The sequence below is a fragment of the Euwallacea fornicatus genome, chromosome 27 (genome assembly GCF_040115645.1).
Source record: "Euwallacea fornicatus isolate EFF26 chromosome 27, ASM4011564v1, whole genome shotgun sequence".
Classification (NCBI taxonomy): domain Eukaryota; kingdom Metazoa; phylum Arthropoda; class Insecta; order Coleoptera; family Curculionidae; genus Euwallacea; species Euwallacea fornicatus.
In genome coordinates, this window is record NC_089567.1 from 871,274 (window position 1) to 892,257 (window position 20,984).

At 37.7% G+C, this 20,984-nt stretch overlaps 2 protein-coding genes across 4 annotated transcripts in view; both read right to left on the reverse strand.

Annotated features, from left to right (window-relative positions):
- The window catches only part of LOC136347221 (synaptotagmin-15-like), a 76,611-nt gene that overhangs the window by 19,193 nt on the left and 36,434 nt on the right, over positions 1 to 20,984 (reverse strand). For both annotated transcript variants that reach the window (XM_066296994.1, XM_066296993.1), the window contains exons 2-8: positions 17,955 to 18,176; positions 17,219 to 17,396; positions 11,774 to 11,922; positions 10,523 to 10,733; positions 10,034 to 10,127; positions 9,160 to 9,321; positions 6,543 to 6,650 (exon numbers count right to left, since the gene is read on the reverse strand). In XM_066296994.1, the coding sequence (XP_066153091.1) occupies positions 6,543 to 6,650; positions 9,160 to 9,321; positions 10,034 to 10,127; positions 10,523 to 10,733; positions 11,774 to 11,922; positions 17,219 to 17,396; positions 17,955 to 18,141 (1,089 nt within the window). In that variant the 5' untranslated portion in view covers positions 18,142 to 18,176. The remainder of the gene's footprint in view (positions 1 to 6,542; positions 6,651 to 9,159; positions 9,322 to 10,033; positions 10,128 to 10,522; positions 10,734 to 11,773; positions 11,923 to 17,218; positions 17,397 to 17,954; positions 18,177 to 20,984) is intronic.
- Positions 618 to 5,870, reverse strand: LOC136347214 (aldehyde dehydrogenase, dimeric NADP-preferring-like). Of its 2 annotated transcripts, none has more exons than XM_066296976.1 (6): positions 5,092 to 5,870; positions 4,312 to 5,024; positions 2,102 to 2,276; positions 1,935 to 2,044; positions 1,631 to 1,879; positions 618 to 1,580 (listed from the first exon to the last, which is right to left on the reverse strand). In XM_066296976.1, the coding sequence occupies exons 2-6, from the start codon at positions 5,018 to 5,020 to the stop codon at positions 721 to 723; spliced, it is 2,103 nt and encodes a 700-aa protein (XP_066153073.1). In that variant the 5' UTR covers positions 5,021 to 5,024; positions 5,092 to 5,870; the 3' UTR covers positions 618 to 720. The 2 variants fall into 2 exon arrangements, with proteins under 2 accessions (XP_066153073.1, XP_066153074.1); XM_066296977.1 differs by having other exon boundaries at positions 4,312 to 4,907; positions 5,092 to 5,868.

Below are 20,984 nucleotides of genomic sequence, written 5' to 3' on the forward strand. Positions count from 1 at the left end.
AACATTATTTTTGTTTGTTATTGAAAATATAATAGAAAGCTAAAGTAAGTTAATATAGACATGAAATAAAGTCAAAGCGTGGCTGTGTCGTATTTGTTTTACTAGCGTCTAACAAACTTAGGACGCCAAAGCGTTATTATTCGATCGTCGATTAATATTCATTCGTAAATAGAGATTTTTATTTTTTTACATGGTAATCAGTTTTACAAATTGGATAACGAGCCGGCTATTGTTTATAATTCAACGTATGATTCAGGGAAGTGATTAATAGAGAGGGTCACAAAAAATTTAATTATATTTATATACTCTAAATTTTTTGGAGACGAAATAAAAAAAGTAAGAAAAAACCTAAATAAATTGTTTTGTGGAACGAAGCCAAAAGAGAAACTGAAATTCTCACAATTGAGCAAAATGCTCTCGTAGCGCTGTGACGTCACAGAGCGTATGCTGGGTTTCAATCGGGCACTGTTACAAGCGAGAAATGGGGGATTACTGGATACATTTCGATTTTACCGATTTAGATTGCCTTTATGTTATGCTATGTTGCTGTCAGGCTGGTCCTCCGAGAATTTCTCCCGTTAAAGTCCTCAGAGATGCGGCACGACTGTATTTCCATATTGATATTCATTGGATTTGTCCTCCTTTTACTGGTAGTTCGTTTATACTTCATTTTTTGTGCCTTTATTAAATGTGCTATAATATAAAACAACAGACCACACCCTACTGAATAATCCTGTAATAGTATTGCAGCAAAAACGCTAACCCAACACCCAAACAAAACAAAATCAGTCTATCAAAATATTCCAAATTCATCCCCCTTCTTTTCTTCAAAATTGTATTGATCAAAGCCGTTTTCTTATCCGAATATGGTGGATACCTGAGTCTTAAAGTAAGCTCAGAAATCCAACTTAAATCTTTTACCAACACGCTTTTCTTATGGGTAAATGTTTCGAAACCGTATTTTCCATGATAGCTTCCCATGCCGCTCATTCCGACACCTCCAAAGGGCAGCTCTTCGGTTCCTATATGGGATATTGTGTCGTTAATTGAGACTCCTCCACTGGAGGTTTTATACAAGAATAGTTGCTGCACCCTAATATTTCTCGAAAAAACATACAAAGCTAAAGGTTTTTCTCTAGAATTGATGAAGTCTACAGCCTCTTGGGGATTTTTGACGTTCAGAATTGGCAACAAGGGTCCGAAAATTTCTTCTTCCATTACAGGACTAAGGGGGCTTACGTCGGTGAGAATAGTGGGACCAATGACACACTCTTGGGCGTTGACTTGCCCCCCTAGGGCAATATGCTCCATTCTCATAAATTCTACCAGTCTTCTATAGTGACTTTCGGTTACGATTTTGCTTAAACTAGGGGACTTGCTGGGGTCCTCGCCCCAAAATTCTTTCAAGACCTTTTCTGCCTCTTTAATAAAGCGTTCTTCCACTTCCTTGGTGCACAGGATGTAATCGGGGGCTACGCAGGTTTGCCCACTATTCAGCATCCGTCCCCATAGGGCTCTTTTGGCTGATTTGTACATATCTGCGGTGCTGTCAATGTAGAGAGGGCATTTACCTCCAAGTTCTAGAAAAGAAGTTTAAAGCGTATTGCGGAATGCTGTGACCTGAATTAACCTAAAGTGCAGGGTGTTAAGCTCTTGGCGGCTGCCTGATATACTATCTGCCCGATTTTTGAAGAACCGGTAAAGAAAATGTAGTCAAGACGTTCTTTTAACAATTCCGTAGTTTCTTGGGCTCTTCCAGTGTATATCTGGAAGCATTCTTGGTCGAGATAATTGGTCAGTACGTCGGACAAGAGCTTGTTGGTTGCAGGAGCTAGTTCTGAGGGTTTTAGGATGACGGTGTTGCCACCTGCCAGTGCTCCTATAAATAAAGCCGTGTTATTATATCATAAGGCAAATTCTATAAAGCAGCTTACCAACCAAGGGACCTAACGTCAGCAAAATTGGATAGTTCCAAGCCCCGATTATCAGCACCACCCCGTATGGGTCGTTGTAGACGTAGACGTCATCGAGTAAGTTAACAAACCTACAAGATGCGGTTTTGCAGAAAAGTGCCGATTAAACTCAAAAAAATGTCCATTACCTCTTTTTGGGTCTCTGAGGCCCCATCCATTTTTTGAGGTTCATTATGGTATACCTGAGATCATTTGCAACCAGTTCTATTTCAGAGATATTAGTTTCCTGCCTGTGTTTCTTTAAATCTTTAAACAAAGCCTCCTCAATTTCAGATCGGTGGCTCTCAAGGAATTTCAAAAGACCTGCGGTGTGAAATCATTAAAAAAGTTTTATAGCTGGCATGCAAAAGTGGATTACTTTATCCAATTTATCAGTAAATCCCGTTAGTCTCTCACTAAGGGTGATTCGAAAAGAATTTCCAAAGTTTAGAAAAGCTTCAGTGGGGATAATAAAGTGGTGGAAAGTTTGTATTTTCCCATTTTATATCCCCCATGTCATTTCCAATTTAGGCAAGTTTGAGAAAAATGATGCCGGCATTTTCAGAAATCGGAAAAGGAAGTTTTGAGTTGAAGTTTGTTTGAGCTTCGCAGAAATGTTTTGACTTTCCTTGAAATATTCCCCCCTCGATTGGAAGGGGGGATCATGTGCTCCTCCAGAATTACATTTGTCCCAGATCTCACATCAAGGTGTATTTTATTAAATGAAAGAAACGAATTAAATTAAAATGAATTAAAATTTTAAAAAAATAAACAAAAGTTTAATTAAATGAAGTAATAAATTAAATTACTTGAAAGTAAGCGTATCGAAATGTACGTGCTCGATGATGAGAGGAAAACCATAAATGCCCGAATAGCTCGATCTTGTGAAATCATATCGTATAAACGGATAATGGATTGGACTTAGTTTAACTCAATTTGACGATGTTTTCAAAACTCAATAAAACAGCGATTTTTTATTTTGAGACAGATTTGAGATTAGCAACTTCGCTATATTCCAAAAGCTCACATAGTGCAGTTGCTGCTTTTGAATTTTACTGGTAAGTCTCTGCATTGAAATTGCCCCAAGTAAAAAGGAAAATGTCTCGAATTTTGTATTGTTTTAGTAAATATCTCGAAAACGGCTACAGATACGGAAAAAATACTAGAGATGATAAGTTTCGAAGTAGAACGACTTGGATTCATTAAGGAATTAAGAGCGACTTTATTCTGGCAATAAGCTCCATTAGGAGCTTGCATCCTCTATTACCCTAGCTTGTTAATTAGCAGCTCAACACGTAGGCAGATCTTAATGTTGCCCTAAAGGCCACTAAATCAACGTTTCGGTAACTTTATCTGGAACCACTTTCATGGAAATCATAAAACGGGCCTTTTTGCCAGTTTTTGCTTAGAAATGGACTTCCACCATTATGGTCTGCTAATGGTACGGAAACATTCACTGCTACATTGTTGTCGAATGCCAGATTAACAGTTACAACAAGTACGTTAGTTACGTAATCTTGAAGTATGTAGAAACTTAAACACGGTAATTTCGAGAGGTATATAATTTCAAATGTCAGTTCAAGAGAAAGTTCTTGGAAATTTATGTAAACACAATCGTATCGATAATCTATCACTTCTTGTACCTGATAAGAGAAGGATAATAGCACGACATTAGATTTAACTTGAGATAACTGGAGCTTGAATCGAAATTGTTTGTTTCAAATCGGATTTTATGCTGCATAATCAACAACAAATTAAACTACCATTGTTTGTTCGTGTTTCGCTGGGAAAAATGTTTAACGACACATGATACGTTTGCTTGCTGCAAACGATCATTAAGGATCAACTTTAACGTTCAGTTTCTCGATTGTTTTACCTTAATGCACGGTTTCATTATAGGCAACCCAAAATACACAAAATAAGAAAAAAGTTAATATCGTCCTGTTTGACACTTACTCAACAAAGAGAAACGGGCTGTAAAACGTACAATTTTGTCTTTTTGACTTATGTCATGGTTCTGTCACTGTCGTTGGGCTTGAAATGGGTCATGCGCATATTTCCGGCAACGCTCCTACGTACGGCATGCCGTTGTCGTGCGACAAGTTTTTCTTCTGGGTAGGAACTATTTGTATTTTCTTTTTAATCTATTTACTATTTTATTTGTTAATTTTTATTTTATTTACGTTCAATTAAAAATGATACATTTTTCAAGAGCCGCGAGCAATACTTGTAGGCGACGGCAAAATATGGCAACCAGCTCGGATATTAATATTCCATTAAGTTTGTTAATCTGCCCTGGTCACTAATGGCCCTCATTAATCCATTTATTAGTCAAACAAGCATCAAATCAATAACTTACCTCTTAGCTGCCTCTCTCTAAACCCCAACTTTCTAGTCCTGCCGGTTTTAAAGACCCTTCGAGCAATCTCTACACACTCTTTTGCACTATAATTTCCTTCGGCTCTTTTACCATCGACGGTAATAATGGAATCTGGTTCGTTCCTCTTTTCACCAATGCTCTTTTTCACCGACCCATTATTTGCCGTCACACCATTCAGATGCAGGTCCCTTAGAGTGCCATTGCCAGTATGGTTCATCACTGGATTTATGACGGGTTCAATTAGAACGCTCGTAGTGGTGCCGTTGCCCGTTTGGGTTCTGGGATTTCCGTCAGGTTCCCCGGGGGTTATGGAAGTACCACTGACCGTGAAGCTTATTGGCTCCAAGTCTTCACCGGTCATGCTTGGAGGTTCGTGGAAAATTGGAGGTTGGTCGATGAACAGTCGTTTGGGAATGCGCTTTTCTTCCGATCTGGCGGTGCCATTTTCCGGGTGCTGCCTGTTAATACTGGACGATTGCCTTCTGAGCTCGTTCTGATGCTCCTTGGAAATTTTCGGCATTTTATTTCTCCTCTTATGGTCACTATCGTATTCCTTGGGCATTTTGGGCTCTTGACTGTAAAACTGATGCAAATGACTGATCTTTGGGGATATACCATTAGAGGCGTTAGTCTTGAGCAAATAAGGGTCCAAGCGGGGGATGGGAGCACATGGGCCGCACTCACTCATGTTCCTTGAAAATTGTGCTCATTCGTTGACCACGGTCTACCGTCGAATAAAAAGAAAAAAGGGGCACTTACCTGTCGCTCTCCTCTTCTTCCACTTGATCTTGTATAATCACCAGCACGCTTGTTTTGTTAATAAATTTTGCTTAGGAAAGACCGTAACGACAATTCGAATCAGTGTAGCACCGATGCAACAGGCGGTGTTTACTTTTACTTTTCAGGTCGAACTGAACCACCATTCGCCTCTTTTCGTACAGAAGAGATTGCGAGGATATTTGATCCGTTACAGAAGAAATTGCTAATATTGCCCGACTCGTTTCGAATTATGTAACCGTGTCGGTAAATACTATTTTATTGATTCGATGTTAGTTGTTATTGATCAATGAGCTATAATTGGCAGATTGCTCTAATACACGTGTCAGCCACGAACGCCTCTGGGTGAGAATTGCCGTTGGAGGAAGCCCCAACATGCGTATTCACCAAACGTATGCCGGAAAGCTCGGTCACCGGTCAAATATTCGATTCAAAGCTTGATAACGTGTGCGGTCATCATTTTTTGGTAGAAGTTCACGAAACAGGCTTTGAAGATAGCAGAAAGTGCTCGTGTCCTCGGATTACACCGTAAATGTCTGCAGCACTTAATGGAGCCTGTGTTCGACAAGAAAGAGCTCTTAACGTACAAATACGTTTCCTTGTAGAACTCAATGTAGACACCAACCGTTTGGTGTTTGTGTGTTAACGTCGTGGGTGCATTGGCCTGCCAGAAGAAAGCGAAAGGATTTAGTTGGTGTATAAACACCACAAAACGATTTTGTACTTGTTTTGAGCAGTTGCATAAGCGCAATCTGTCTTGGTGTTGATAAAAATCGAAGATTTGAGGCAAATGCGACAATTTTTATCGCAATAAACGTTTCTAGAAATATTTGTAATTAAGCTGCAGAACTATTGTGGAAGGTGGATTTTTTTGTGCTTTTTGCTCAAGAAAACGAAGCAAGGGGAAGGTGGGGACTCAATTCCCAATTTAATTTGGAAATAACATTTTACTGATAAAAAATACGTAGACTTAGCGGAGACGATCTCGCCTTTTGCTCGGTTAGCATCGACTTTTCAACTTTTGCTCGCCAAACGTTAGTGACTCCACTGAAGAGTTCCATCAAGCTCACATTACCTTATACTCTTCACTTGTTGGTCCCTTACTAAACAATCCAGCTTAAATTGGCAAAGTTCTACAGGTTTCTCAAATTCCCCGAGTTCTAGAGACTTTTAGAAAAATCCTTTGTAAGTATCTTTTTGAACGTAAAATAAAATTATCAATTCATAATCATCTTACGCAGTAACGCGTTCGTCGCGTTGTGTAAAAACGCGTCTACTGCACGCCAAGTGCTAAAAACCTGCTTAATAATGAATTTATTGGTTTCTAAACGACAAGTACTTTAGCGTTGAAAGTTCTTCGAACGGGTCACGTCTTTCATCCTTTTAACTATGAAGAAAATTCACAAAGTTTTGGGCAAGTACAAATGACTTACCTTAAGTCTTCTGGCTTCAATTACCGTCGCAGTCAATCGGCTGAGATTTTCGTTGTACAGAAGCGAAACTAAAAGCTCACCCAGGTCAGATCTGATCTCTTGTGGTTCCTAGATGAAAATAACAGAACTTATTGACCATCTGAATTAAGTAATTAAATTGATTAAGCAAAGTCAATGAGCGAAAATGGATTTGGTCCTCCTAAGTAAAAAGAACTAAGTAGAAACTAAAGGACCTAGCGATTAACTGATTTCTTATGATTAATTAATCAGTTATTTCATTTAAAAGTGGGGCAGAAAAATAATTAAATTATTAATTATCATCGTTAATAATTTAATATTATTTTTGTAATTTATTCTTCATTACGTGTTTTTACTTATAATTGAAGGAAATAATTCAGGAAATCTGAATAATATTATTGAATTTTGATGAGCAAGATAATTACGGCTGCTTTGAAACCGAACAAGAAAAAATTGAAAATTTCAAGATCGTCCATCTATTTTTGAATTTTTTCCATTACTTTCTGCAAAAGTAATTAAATTTGTAATAACAGGAGATGCCAGTCGTGAAAACCAATGCTCACACACGCGTGCGTTATAAATTCCTAAGAAGCACGCGTGTGTTATACATTCCTAAGAAACATGTGTGTTATATACATGAATTTGTGTCCCGAGTATATTACATTATGTAAATATTTATTGTTTATTGAGTTTGCCAACAATGTATTGGAAATTTACGTAAGTACATGTTGGCGAACAGCCTCTTTCGGTGCAGCTTAATTGGTTATTTGCGCCTTGATGGGGTTTTCTATTCTAAATAAGTATTCGCTTCAGATTGAAAGGCATAATCATAATGCTATGGGAAGAGGCACCGAACCGAGAAGATTAGATCTTATGTTGGTGTGTTAATTACACTTTTACTATCTACCATATTTTTCTAATTTACTGCTTCCATATTTCGGTTATATCATTTGAATATATGCAAAAAATTAAATACATATGTACATCTGTTGCTTCCTTTATCATACGTCGCTATTTCTGTACAGTGTCGATTAGTCCCATTTATTTACTTTAGTTTTCAATTATCAAATTGCAAATCTTAATACAACACAAACTTAAGTTTTGCAACACATCATTCCAAATTTGACCATAACTTGTCAGTAAAACCATATTGCTGCAAAACCATAGTGAGATAAGAGTCAAACTAGAACGTTTACTTAAGCATTGCATTCTGCAGTTGCCCTGGATGGTATACAGAACGTTGCAGAATAACTTTACCAACAATTATTTCAAATGTTTGTAGATACGCATTGTAAGGTTCCTTCTGAGGTATAAGATAGACATAATTCAACCACACGGGGAGGCTCGAAAGGATGCCAGAGAATTCAATTTTTTTTTTTAATCTCAAATGGGATTAAACCCATTATCCCATGTTGTATTTTTGGATTCTTCACGCGGTTTTAAGATTATTTTCGTTTAAAAATAAAATTACATCTAAATTTACAAAAAAAATTTTTTTTTTTTGGCTTTCGAAATTTCTTGACAAATGGCGAAGAGGGGAATGGCAACCAATGTATCGCGGGTGTCATTTTAAATAAAAACCTGAACGTTTTTGAAAAAACCCCCCTCCCCTCACCCGGTTTGCTTTAGATTATGTCCAGTCTCTGCCGCTGCCTCTGTCCCAGGACTTAAGTACTTAAACCGTCCTTTTAGGTCTACGACATTTCGAGACAACTGCTGGCCCAATCGTTGCCAATCAAGTGGTTTACCCATGTTAATAAAATTGTCTGATTCCTTTTCAGATACCTGGGAAATCTAATGGTGTGAAAACTTGTTTATTTGATGTAGATAATCAGTTTTTAATTGAAAAATTCATTACGTAAATACCTAAACCTGCGGTCGATGACGCCCGACCTGAGTTTATTAAGTAACTTCGTTGGTTTTATTTACGACTTCTCAAGCTAAAAAAATGGTAAATATGGGAAGTTAATAAATAATTAGAGGTTGTTATTACCAGCTCAGAAGCTCACATTTTTCTAATGGTTCCGCATACAAGAATTTTCGCCGAAAAAAAATCATTCTCGATCCTGTATAAGTGCTTTTGCGCAATGTGTGGGACTTCAGGTATCCGTGAAAGTTACTCACGCATCCGATATGATCTCACATAACTAAACCGGGTGCGCCATTTTCGAGATGACGAGTTCCAAATTTAGACTGAAAAAATCCGAGCCAAAAATCACTTGGTATGTTTCGTGTGGCTAGCAATTTAGTGTCTTGGATCCCTAAAGTTGCTCTCGAACGTGTCTCACCCTGTATTGCGGTAATACGTCGTCTTGCATCAAATTACGACGTTAAGTAACTTGACTTAAGTAACGCTCAAAAAGAATTTTATATGGACTGCTACTGACTTTTGTCAAAACTGGTCAAGGACCTGATCGCACATCTGAGGTACAGGGGGTGCACAAAATAAATTAGACATTTCATAAATCTCAAGGTAGTTTGCTCAGCGCGGTTATAAGGACAATAGATATCCCGCTTTACGAAACTTGAAGGGATAAACAGTGATTTATGATGGTCAGAAATTGAGATTTAGTTATTTCTACCCAAGACCGAGCTTTACCTTCGCTAGATCCATCTTGAACAATTGCTGCTCGGAACCGTCGCCAATTTCAAACTCTTTTAATGGAAAAGTCACGTGACCTATTTCCGCATATCGCTTCGTTCTGCCTCCATCGATAACTGTTAGCTTCAATATGTGATCAGCCATATCTTTCTGTGATACCTATGGGTAAATATAAAAATGGTATTTTATGAAATGAGTATACAGAGTCGCTTAAAAAGTACGCGTCATGTGGGAAAAACGGGTGACTATACAGGGTTGCTCATTAGTGCGTCAAAGTGCGATGTCTCAGTAAATATAAGTTTTGGAAGGAAATGCGTGAGTGTCAAATTAAAATGAAAAAAATAATAATAATAGCAGTTTAATAATGACGCATAAATGACTCATCATTTCCCTAGCTCGTTAATGAAGGAAAGTGGATAAGTTTACCTGACTGCCGTTTCTCATTTTCCCTCATTTGCAGCTTGGGCTGCTTAATTACGAGAAGAGCGCAGAGCTGATTGATTAATAGATATTGACTTTTTTTTTCTAAAAAAACCGTGACGTATGACTTCCAACCAATTAAATTATGAACTGCCAGATTTGCGTTCGGAGGGACTTCAGCGGCAAGAAGTCTTATCGATTTGTTTAAACATGCCGTATTTCAAGTTTCTAATTTTATCCCCTGGCAACGGCATTAAGGCCGTTTTATACCAGCTGAAGACATAATCACCGAATAATATGCCTAATAGAAATATATCATGGATCTAAACGCAGGCACGTTGCGCGATATGCGTTTTAGAGAGTCTTTTGCCGCAATATTTCTTACAAGGGAAAAAGAAAGTTATATAAATCTGCGTGCGGGAAAGTTGGGAAATCTCTGTGGAGAGCTTACCTGAAATACGAGGGTTTCATCGAAATAGGGATTACAAGTTTTTTTCTTTTGTTTGGATTGCAAATAGCGTCGCTCGTCCGGCATGAGGTGTAATCTGAAAGGAGAATAAACCGATTCAAAAAAAAAAAAGTTCAGAATTTTGTCGGTTCTGAAACAAGAGAGAAGGACAAATTGGGCGGATGCCGACTTCGGTCTCAGAATACATGCAACGCTTCAAATCAGCGAAGAAACGCTTTCTGAAACTCAGCCCTTCGTTGAGAACTGCCTGGAAACTCGTGTCTGAATGCCAAACGTTCCACCTTCTTTACGAAACTTTTTCTTTATACAATCACCGGGGAAATGTTTTCGGCAAACATTGACACAACAAGAAATTGCCGGTTCAGTCCCTAGGACAGATATTTTACGGTTATTGTTTCATGCACCTTATTGCCTTGCAGACGCGCCCTTCTCCAAACGACCCATAAATGGTATTAAATAATCCCCATATACCTGACAAAAGGATCGCAGTTGTTGATGGTTCCCACGTTCCTGGAAGGTAAATTTTTTGCCTTCAGCAGCGACACCAAGAGTTTCTCCGTGGATGGTTCGTATCTTAGGGAAAACCATATTCTTCCGATGTGCCCTTCTGGCCAAGTCATTTCGTCCAAGTCCAAGGTGCTCTTGTAGAGTGCGGGCTCTATTACACCCAAACCATAACAGCCTGAAAATGGCGAATAATAAATTTCCTCTATCGTTTCCATTCAAACCGTCCACGATTCCAACTACTCGAAGAGCCACTATGTTTATGGGCCTAATTGTTGTTCCCGTTAATAGACAGGTTTTGCTCATGAATCTTATACAGGACCTTATCGAATTTCGAACATATTATGATGGTTTTAACGACTTTTGGTTCACTCTGAATAAATATTGCTTTTTTCCACAAATGAGCTTTGATTCTCCCTGCATGAATATTGATTCTCAAACAAATATTTTGGCTGTTGAAATGCTAGAGGTGTGCAGGGTTAACCGCAGTTAGGTAACCGTAAGAAGGTAGAAGCGAGAAGACTACAGCGAGATGGAACAACGAATGGATAGAAACTAAATATTAATTAAGAATGCAATTTTGTAGGAAAATTCCCAATACCGAGTATCGAAGTTCCTTAAAATATCTTGCCAAGCAAGTTTGGGAAATCAGTGAAAATCGTTTTGCAATTTTCTTGCATTCCCGACCAGCTATATGAGAAAATTTTTTTTTCCATTGGAGTTTTGGATGTGTAGTGCGGAAATGTGTTCCGATGCCGGAACTTCAACTCCCGGAAAAGGCAAGTTTGATACACATCATGTACGTAGGTTTGGCCGGGCCATTTGTACACATACATATGTTTATATATATTTTTTAATTTAGTGACTAAGCCACTGCGTTTAAACGCAATTTAGATGAATCCTTTGACTCTACCACGATTAAAACATGCCGAACCCCTGATATGCAAATCAAGCAAAACATTGATTTTCCTGGATAAAGGCGTTCAATGTTTTTAAATTGCTCAAATCTGAGCCGGTGCCTCCAGCTGCGTCTGTTACGACTTTATTCGGGAAAGATGAGGAAATTACTCTCGCCGCACTCTAAATTTTCCATCGCTACTATTAGATTAAAGGAAAGCGAGCTACAATATTCTCAAAAGCCCCCAGAAGTTCTCTTTTAAGTTGATTCGTTTCGTGTTTCTTTTCCATCTTCTTATCGAATTTATTAAATTAGCTTACTAAACGAGTTGCTCCGGTGATTCTGCTGAGCAGGCACCAGAAGTGCGTCCGAGTCTACGTCCGAGTCGTAGGGGTTGTCCTGAGGACACTCGAGGTCGCCGAGGGAATTACTGCGCAAGGGCGGAAGGCTGAAGTGGATCTCCTTAGTTCTAAAATGCAAGAAGAGACATGACAGTCTAAATGAAGCTAATTAAGTCTACTCAAGTGAAATTGATCAATATACGACAGACGCTCGATAATGTAAATTAATTCAAACCAAATGCGATGCATGTTATCGATATGTTTACATCGGTGATTTAAATGATACGATTTGTTAAAGAAAGGCTGAATATACGCATATTTCATTGTGACGTCAGCTGATAGTGTGTTAAATTTTCTATTGTTTTATTTGTTGTAATATTAAAAGAGTTTCAAGTAAGTTCGCATTGAAATGCACATTTTTATTGCCATTAGTGCCCCTTTATAAACTGTCTTTGCATACCAAATTTCATTGAAACATCTCAAGCGGTGTCGGAAATATTAATTAAGCTCTATTTTTTTTCTAAAATTTTGCAGCCTTTTATTTCCATAAAGGAGCATTTCTGAAACATAGTTTCAAACTATCATTATCTTTCATGATTAGATTTTTACTTTAAAATATCCGCAGATCATTAAGGAACACCCTGTACACAGGGTGACATGTTAAAAACTTGCCATGGCTACATCCCAGGAATGAAAAAGGGTTTGAAAAATTCCTGGAAGCCGCTGCTATAACGAGTAGCGGGAACCAACATTATGTACCACCCTTGTCTACCCTCCACCCCCCAGCCACCCCGACTTTACAATTTTACAACTTCCCACTTGTTATACCTCATTCTAAAGCTCTTTAAAAATGCTCTAGGACTGTATCAACTTACATTATATTTGGCCAAGCAGTTATCACATTATTGAAAAAAAAACATTAATAGAATGCTTGCGTTCACCTTTTATTTCATTAAGCGTTAAAAATGGTTTCCGTCATTTTCCAGACAGTAATAGAGCCAGTTTTCAAATTTCTGACCAACATTAGCCAGAGTGTCCCTTAATGCAGCCCGGCATGCTTGAATAATTGTTCCTCGTAGTATCTGAATTGATCCAGGTTGAGTTTTAAAGATGAGGGATGTTAGGTGTCCCCATAAAAAAATCAACCACCGTTAAGTCTGGAGATCTCGGTGGCCACTCCATAATGCCTCGAGGTTATTAAACAATATTAGTCAAGACTTCCTTCATTGATTTTGGCGCTAAAACGAAGTTGAGCGAATGAACGTCTAATGCAAAATTCCGAATTTAAAAAAGATTATTAAACCTGCCGGATACAATGAGTATAATATAAAAATGTAAATAGTTCTAAATTGTTTAAAAATTCTAAATAAATGATAAAATGATTATCCGAAGTGTCAGTCTGCGCTTCAACGTGATTCTGAAAATTTCCATTCCATTTCTTTTCTATTTAATAATTCAATAATGGCTTGAACGAGTGTGACGTCAGTTAACACAATCGTAGAGCTTTTTTCAAGAGCTTTAGAATGAGGTATTACAAGTGAAGGGTTGCCGTTTAAAATTGCAAAATTGGGGTGGCTGGAGGTTAGAGGATCGACGCGAGTAGAGGGGTAAGTACGTACTTTTGGCTCCCCCTACTTACTACAGAAACGGTTTCGACGCATTTCTCAAATCTAATTTCATTCCTGAGATATAGCCATTGTTAATTTTTTAAATGTCACCCTGTATAGGAAAACAAACAAATATTCTAATAGTGATAAGTATTTTTTAACTAAAAATAATTCGCAATTTCAGTTTGCGTAAATTGGCATTGTCTCTCGATGCCTAATTTACGAAGAACCAAGAAATCCGCGTGTGATATTTCTTTACTCTCAGCCCAACCTGCTCTTTGCATTAAAACTTGTTTAGCTTGCGCGTTAGTCACTACATTTCTAACTCTAATGGGACTGTTCTCATCGTCCTCACTGTCCATATCTTCCTCCTCAGTAACATCGTTCTTCCGCTTGTCTTCATTTTACGTATGAAGATCAGCCGAAGTCAAGAATACCCAATGACGCACTGACGAGAACATCACCATTGGATCGCAATTAGTCTCTAATTACAGTTAAGAAAACGTCATCCTCACCTTGATCATTGGTACACAAGAGCTTGTTCGAACATTTTTGAATAGTTTGCTGATTTATTGCATTCCAAAACGGCCTCATGTATTGTTACCTGTTTCAAAGCCTCAGGTATGTTATCAGGATTCTTTGATAAAGTAGAGAAAAGTAGTAATTATTGGTGGTATGGTTTGGTGAGTCTTAGTACGTTCTGGTCCATGTGTTGAATTAATGGAGTTACGTTGGGTCATGAACGTTGGGGTTGAATTAATGGAGTTACGCGTGTACAAAGCTGTTCCTCATATTTTTCCTCGACGCTGCAATCTCCATTTTTGGAAATAGAAAAAAAAAGTTCAGGCAAATGTTTTAATTTTTATTGTGAACCATCAAAATCCGACATTAGATGAAACGAACGAGCGTCGCAAAGCTTTCAAAAAATGACAACTTACGTTTTCCGAACGGAACACCCTGTATATTTACACGTTTTTAAAATCGACTCGCCTCCCTAATTCCAAATATGTTTATTATACAAGGTGGTAGGTATGCCGATGCACATCCGAAAGAGGGTGGTAGGTGAGATGATCGTGAACGTATTCGACCGTGTATACTATTATACAAAGTGTCACGCAGATATCGCCATTTTTCTGAATTTTACCAAATCCGCAGTTTACTTCCCTGTAAGTTACAGTAAAAACTGAGATGAGATGTCGGCTCTCTTCCTGTTGGTGTGGTCAAGCTATTTCATCTATTTTTTTATCAGATTTCTTTACTTTTTTTTTTTAACTTGTTCTGACCTTAACGTTGCGTTGCGGATATAGAATTATATTTACATAATACCGGTTTAAATGTATGATTTATAACCCTGAGAATATGGTGGAGTGTTAATTAATTTCCCGCAGGAGTTTAACCCCAAATTCACAGAAACACTGCCTTTCCATTAGCTTTAGGGATCAGGTTACATACCCTTGATCAATTATGTAGCTACTTTGTTTCAATTGTAAATAAGGTAATCCTGAGATTACGGTGCTATCCGTCTTCGTTATTGGATTGAATGTTTAGATTAGTACCTCGTTTAATGTTATTGATTATCTAAATTCCAATGAGGCTTTTACGAACTGTTCAAGTCTAACACAGAAAAATGGAAGAAACGTCGTTTTAGGGCCAGAAGGAGCAATGCCCAAGCTAATTGAGAACACGCCAAGCACGCGGACACGTAATAATGGAACGTTTGCTCCCATTTGACAATAAAAGAGTTACATGAGCGAAATGCAGGAAAAAATGATTTTCGAAGCCACTTTCTTGATAATGGAAACTGTTTTTTTTTCGAATGACTGATACACTTTAAAAACTAAGTTTTCCATTCAAAACAGCACAAAAGCGTTTCCTACCATTTGCACAAAATATGAATTAACCAACTTTCCAAAAGCCGATGTTCACCAAGGAAACGATATTACTTTTGTACATTCCAGTCCTCGTTTATATTCGTACAATACACCGCAAAAAAAAAATGAAAACGCACATAAATAATGGAACAGGAACGACACAAAGGCCCTTTATGTCGCCATCAGTTCAATGCTACGCGAAAGCTCTTGTCAAGCTTTTAGTGATATAATATAAAACACATGTGTATCCTTACTTGGTCCCCAAACAACGAAAGTGTTACACCATGGAAGAACACTTGAATTTAAAAAAGTACCCTGAGTGGCGACTCTGCGACTCTACATGGCAACAAACTTACTAATTACAGCACTTACGCTGTGCTTCTCTATTGCTTAGCAACCAATTAGAAAGTGTTTAAAACCACGAATGGCTCTTTTTTATTGTTTGTTACTGATACTTTTTTTTATTTATGTTTCGAGCTAGCGACTTAGGAAAATACATGAAAAGTTTCTCCGAACTGTAGTTGATTAGAACAAAAAAATGTATCCCGGAAGACAAATCGGACGTTGTAAGATCGTACAAAGTACCATAACTTGCCCGCCGCGCAAGTCGGATCTGGCACTTCTGGATTTTGACGGGTGCGGTTACTTAAAATTAAAAAAAAAAAAAAATTCAACCATAACTTGCCCGCCGCGCAAGTCGGATCTGGCACTTCTGGATTTTGACGGGTGCGGTTACTTAAAATTAAAAAAAAAAAAAAATTCAACCATAACTTGCCCGCCGCGCAAGTCGGATCTGGCACTTCTGGATTTTGACGGGTGCGGTTACTTAAAATTAAAAAAAAAAAAAAATTCAACCATAACTTGCCCGCCGCGCAAGTCGGATCTGGCACTTCTGGATTTTGACGGGTGCGGTTACTTAAAATCAAAAAAAAAAAAAAAAAAAAAAAAAAATCAATCAATTTCCTGCTTTATTTTAGAGCCATTTATGCTTCATTTCATTCTCTCTATATATATATCTGTAATAATCAGTTGCCGCCAGTGGAAAGACAATTAGTGAAATTTTCTATTCAAATGATCAATTCAATGGCGAGCTGGGGGATGCTCGTTAATTTAATTCTTTTTATTCAGGGGGGTAGTTATATCAATATAATTTTAATTACATAAATTGATTAATTACAATTTATGAAAAGGTTTTAATGTATGGCGGCGTAACACGCTAAACGATACGTTTTTTAAGCTTTCAGCCATTTCGGACTATTTGCAGAAATTTTCGCACAACGTTATAAAATTGGAGTATCTAATGGAAGAGGAGATATTTCGTCCCTGCACAGGACATAAAATATTACGAGATGTACTAAAGTATAATACATCCATTTTACGCCCTCGTGTTGTAAAAATATTTCGTTTCCCAAATAAATGCTCTGAGAGCTTTCGGATAATATTAATGAACGGAATGAAAAGTCATTCCAAAGTTCATTAACGAGATGCTCCCTGTTGGAAGTTAATATTGTATCGAAGTTGAAGCGGTTAAGAGTTTGCAGAAAAGCGATCCAGGAGATTCCTTACGGGAATCATCTCCGACTCGATGCGCTCATTAAAACTCAGTTTGATTGGACGACGGGGATTCCCCGGTCAGAGAGGAACGGTAGGGCTTCCCCGGCAAGAGCTGGAGACGCGGAGTTTATCTGGTCAAATATGGAGAACTGGGCTCCTCTGGGCGCACTTGGACCACCGGGATCGTCTTGTCGACCTCTTAGGGTTAGGATTTTTTTTAATTTAGATTTTGCGATATGACGACTTTTGAACTATGTGAGAGATTGTAGTTTTCAGTGTAACAAGAATTTCGGATAAAGCCATACACTATTAGACTCTCATCACACATCCGAAATCGGCAAAAACATCAGTAATTCGGAAATTAAGGAGGAAACTATAAATTTAAAACTTACAAAAACTGCGGATGGCTGTCCCCATTGCTGGATGGGAACACGAGAATGCTTTGAGCAGTTTGCTCTTCATCTGCTTTCTTCTGCTTTTTCTTCTTGGCTACCACGTAGGCCAGCACGAGCAAGATAAGCAGTAAACCAGTAGCAGCACCAGTAGCCAGGACATAAGGCCCCAGTTCATCTAAAATAAATAAAAGTATCCCCTTTATTTACCTTCAAATTTTAGATGTGACCTAATTGCTACAGGCATGCGGGAGTCTCAGGATTAAAAACATTTATTATATATTTATATTTATATATAAATTATATAAATAAACGAGGGGCAGGGTGACAGGGGCTTCTTAAGACAAAGCGTTGCCCAACGAGGTTGCTACCGCCAAGGGCGCAATTGAGAGGCCATGTGTGCGAGCTTTTCCTAGGAAATAGGGATTAGCGGGTTTCTTATCCCTCGGATTTGAAGGATTCGCGAGATCTGGAAAAAGTCGGGACCAAAAAGGGACAGGCGGATGAGATTTGGAAGGGACGAGAAGCGCTCATGTGGTGGCGAATTTGTTGGTTTTGCCCTTTCTATTCTTCCTATTAAAAGAAAACGGACACTTTATATCATCACGAAAAAGCTCCCTAATGATGATCCGACATATACATATAGGGTTGCGGCTGGGTCTAGACTTTGGTGTCCATTATTGGATCAAAAACGTATTAAAAAACATCAAAATAAACGGATTTGTGGCTTTCTTACCCGGTTTGGCAGCTTCATCTTCAGTTTTAGATACCACTTGCTTTTGAACAGTGGGCCATCTTGTAGTACTAGCCGCCAGTTTGGACCTCGATGTGGACTTGACGGGCAGGTCGTATCCCAACCCATATTTGGGATCGAAGATGGGGTGGAAGGATGGCAATCGTTTACTTTGCGGAAGAGTTACCATTTTAACGGCTTTTCAAATTACATTCTTAATGATATCTGAAAAAGAAAGCTTGAGGTAATGATTGAAGGAAGTTGTCAGAAACTTAAATTATATAGTTCAAGAGTAAGGAGATGGGTTACAGAAACATTTCCCAAAGTAACTGGAAGAAAAGTGTGTGGGGAGCAAGAAAGTCAACGGGAAACAAAGTCGAGGTTGTTAATAAAGTTTCTCCTACTTATGAAGCATTAATTAAATATCTCCAGTGTGGCCTTCATTAAAACAGTTTTCCAAGTTTAAAGCCATTTCGGAAGGCTTAGTGCAGATGTGGGTCAATTTTCTAAAGTCGTCGATTTCCCTATCGCCATAAAAGGGCGGACTAAAGACATAACGTTGGTTCAGAGCGGACACATTTCTCAAAACTTCTCTCAGCTTACGATTTATTTGTTAAAGAGCGATCTTTGAGTGCTTTCATGCTGTTTTAACATGCCGCATATGCCGAAATATCACTTGAGGAGGTTTAAAAAGCTTCACAAAACTTTGATGAACGCTCGGAGTGTCGATTCGAAGTTTTCAGTTTTGTGTCTTTAGTGTCTCATGGATAGTTTCAAGCAGGTAGAAGTCAGCACGGTTAACTTAACAGGCCCAAAATAAGGAAAAGTGAAATGTTATTTGTGCTCTCTGTTGGAAATCGTGTTATGTTGGCATCGCAATCCTGATGAAGCTAGTGAATAGAAACGTATCACCGACTTGTTCAACACCCTTTTTTTTATTTTTACTCGAACATTCATGCCCTCTTACGGCCCACACGCTAACTAAATTTGTTCACTTCATCACATGTTCATTTATGCAGAGTGTCCAGGTTTTTTTAGCAGGATTTTAATGACGCACTTTACGCATAAAAACAATACTAGTTTGCTACGTAAATTATGTTCGAGAAGTGCTTTGTTAAGGAAATACAAGGTGTTAAAGTTTTATATGGTTTTCAATTTATATTTTATGGCTCCTAAACTTTTTGATGTCCGCATTTGGTTCAAATTTTGAACAAAAGTTTATAGGAGAATTAGATGGATGTCCTCTACATTATTCCTTGCTGATGAGGAAATGACGAAACGCAAACTATCCACACAAATGGGCAGATCATGGAGGGCCAATTGCTTGACCTCCTCGACCGCCCGATCTGACGCCTATAGATTTTTATATTTAGGGGTTTACGAAGGGAAATGTATACCCCATTCCTGTAGAGAAGTTATACGGACGATAAGGAATCCTGCTCTCAGCATAACTTCTCATTTTGAGCAGTTATTCTGAGAAGGAACGAGAGAGAATTAGGCGAGATGTTTTGCAGTGATCATGGTGACGTTTTAAATCACGTGTAGAACGTAATGGAGATCATTTTGAGCAATTTCTGCAATAATAATTATTTGATATTGATTTAAACTGCTTTGTTATTGAATAAACGATCGCTTTATTCCGTATTCGAAGTTATTGATGACTTTTTATTCACTGTTATTATTTATCTATCTTCTGTTAAAAATTCGCTTCGTATGAAGATCGTTAATAAATAAGTCTTTACTTCCGTTTACGCAGTAGTAGTGTCTCAGAAAACGTAATTTCGGCAGAATATCAGAAATGTCAGAGGCTAACCAAACCGAGTCGATGGAAAAAGCGTCATGCGTTATTTCACCATTTTGTAAATACCTGAAAAACGGTGAAAGACGCTAAAATGGTCAGCACACGTAATAGTTTCTGAATTGAAGAGGCAATTAAAATTTTGAAAATTGTTGAAAATAGTATGCGATGCACCATCAGAAAGTTCTAGGAGACCAAATGAGTGATAATCCCAAAAAATATCGGCCCGTAGATTTTTACGATCATCTAGTATTGTCTAATCATTTAATTTAATTAAAAAAGAGTAATTTGCGTTCAAAATTTGACCTAAATATCTCAAAAAGGTTGGGAGCTATAAAAGACAAATTGACAAAAGTATAAAGTATAAAACTTAAGCGCCCTGCCTTTTCTTAACAAAGCATTTCTCGTATATAGTTTATAAAGCAAACGAATATTACTTTTATGCGTAGAATACGTGGTTAAAATCCTGCTACAAAAGATCCGGACACCCTGTATTATTATACAGGGCTATTCACGCTATACGGCGCGGAATATTGTGGCTAAAATACGAGGTTTTCAAAAGGTTTCACTTTTGGGTTATATGGGGATCTATTACGGCTACTTTTTAAAATTATTTTCATATTATACAGGGTGTCCCAAAAGCCCTAAAAGTATCAAAGATGTGTGTGTGTTTTTTTTATGGAACTCTCTGTATATTATTGCATTTTTGGATTCTCCGATCAAAATAAGTGTCTGTTCTAATGAGGTTTACTATACTTAAAACTTAAGGTTTTTGAAATAATTTAAGCTTTATCAAAATTTGATTTTTGTTTTAATTTTTGCACACCCTGTATAAGATTGGATCATGATTGGGATATAAAATATGATCTATTGTTGCACTACACTGTAAATTACACTTGCATAACTTAAACACTTCTTAAGTGTTTAAAACGTCAAAATTAGGTTGATAAAATTCAAATTATTTAAAAAAACCTTAAGTTTCACCCCTGTATATTTTTTAGTTTTATTATTTATTTATTTTCATTTATTAATTAAACAAGCGAAATAATGGCAAAATGAAAAATAATAAGCAGTTTAATTGCGTCTAGGGTCAGTTAAAATCAGTTACCAATTACCAACGACTGATTTTGATATTTAGTCGTGCCCAAAGCGTCGCGCAGGTCAACTTTCTGACCCTTAACTTCTAGTTGGAAAGCTCAAAGCATTTAAGAAAGGGACGATGTGAGAATTATGAA

Excerpts from the sequence above, each read along its gene's own strand:
- LOC136347214 (XM_066296976.1), bottom strand. The coding sequence starts at position 5,020 with ATGAGTGAGTGCGGCCCATGTGCTCCCATCCCCCGCTTGGACCCTTAT. Across the intron at positions 2,277-4,311 it reads TAGAGAGAGGCAGCTAAGAG|GTCTTTTGAAATTCCTTGAG; the intron begins GTAAGTTATTGA and ends TTCACACCGCAG. Across the intron at positions 1,581-1,630 it reads CTTAACACCCTGCACTTTAG|AACTTGGAGGTAAATGCCCT; the intron begins GTTAATTCAGGT and ends CTTCTTTTCTAG.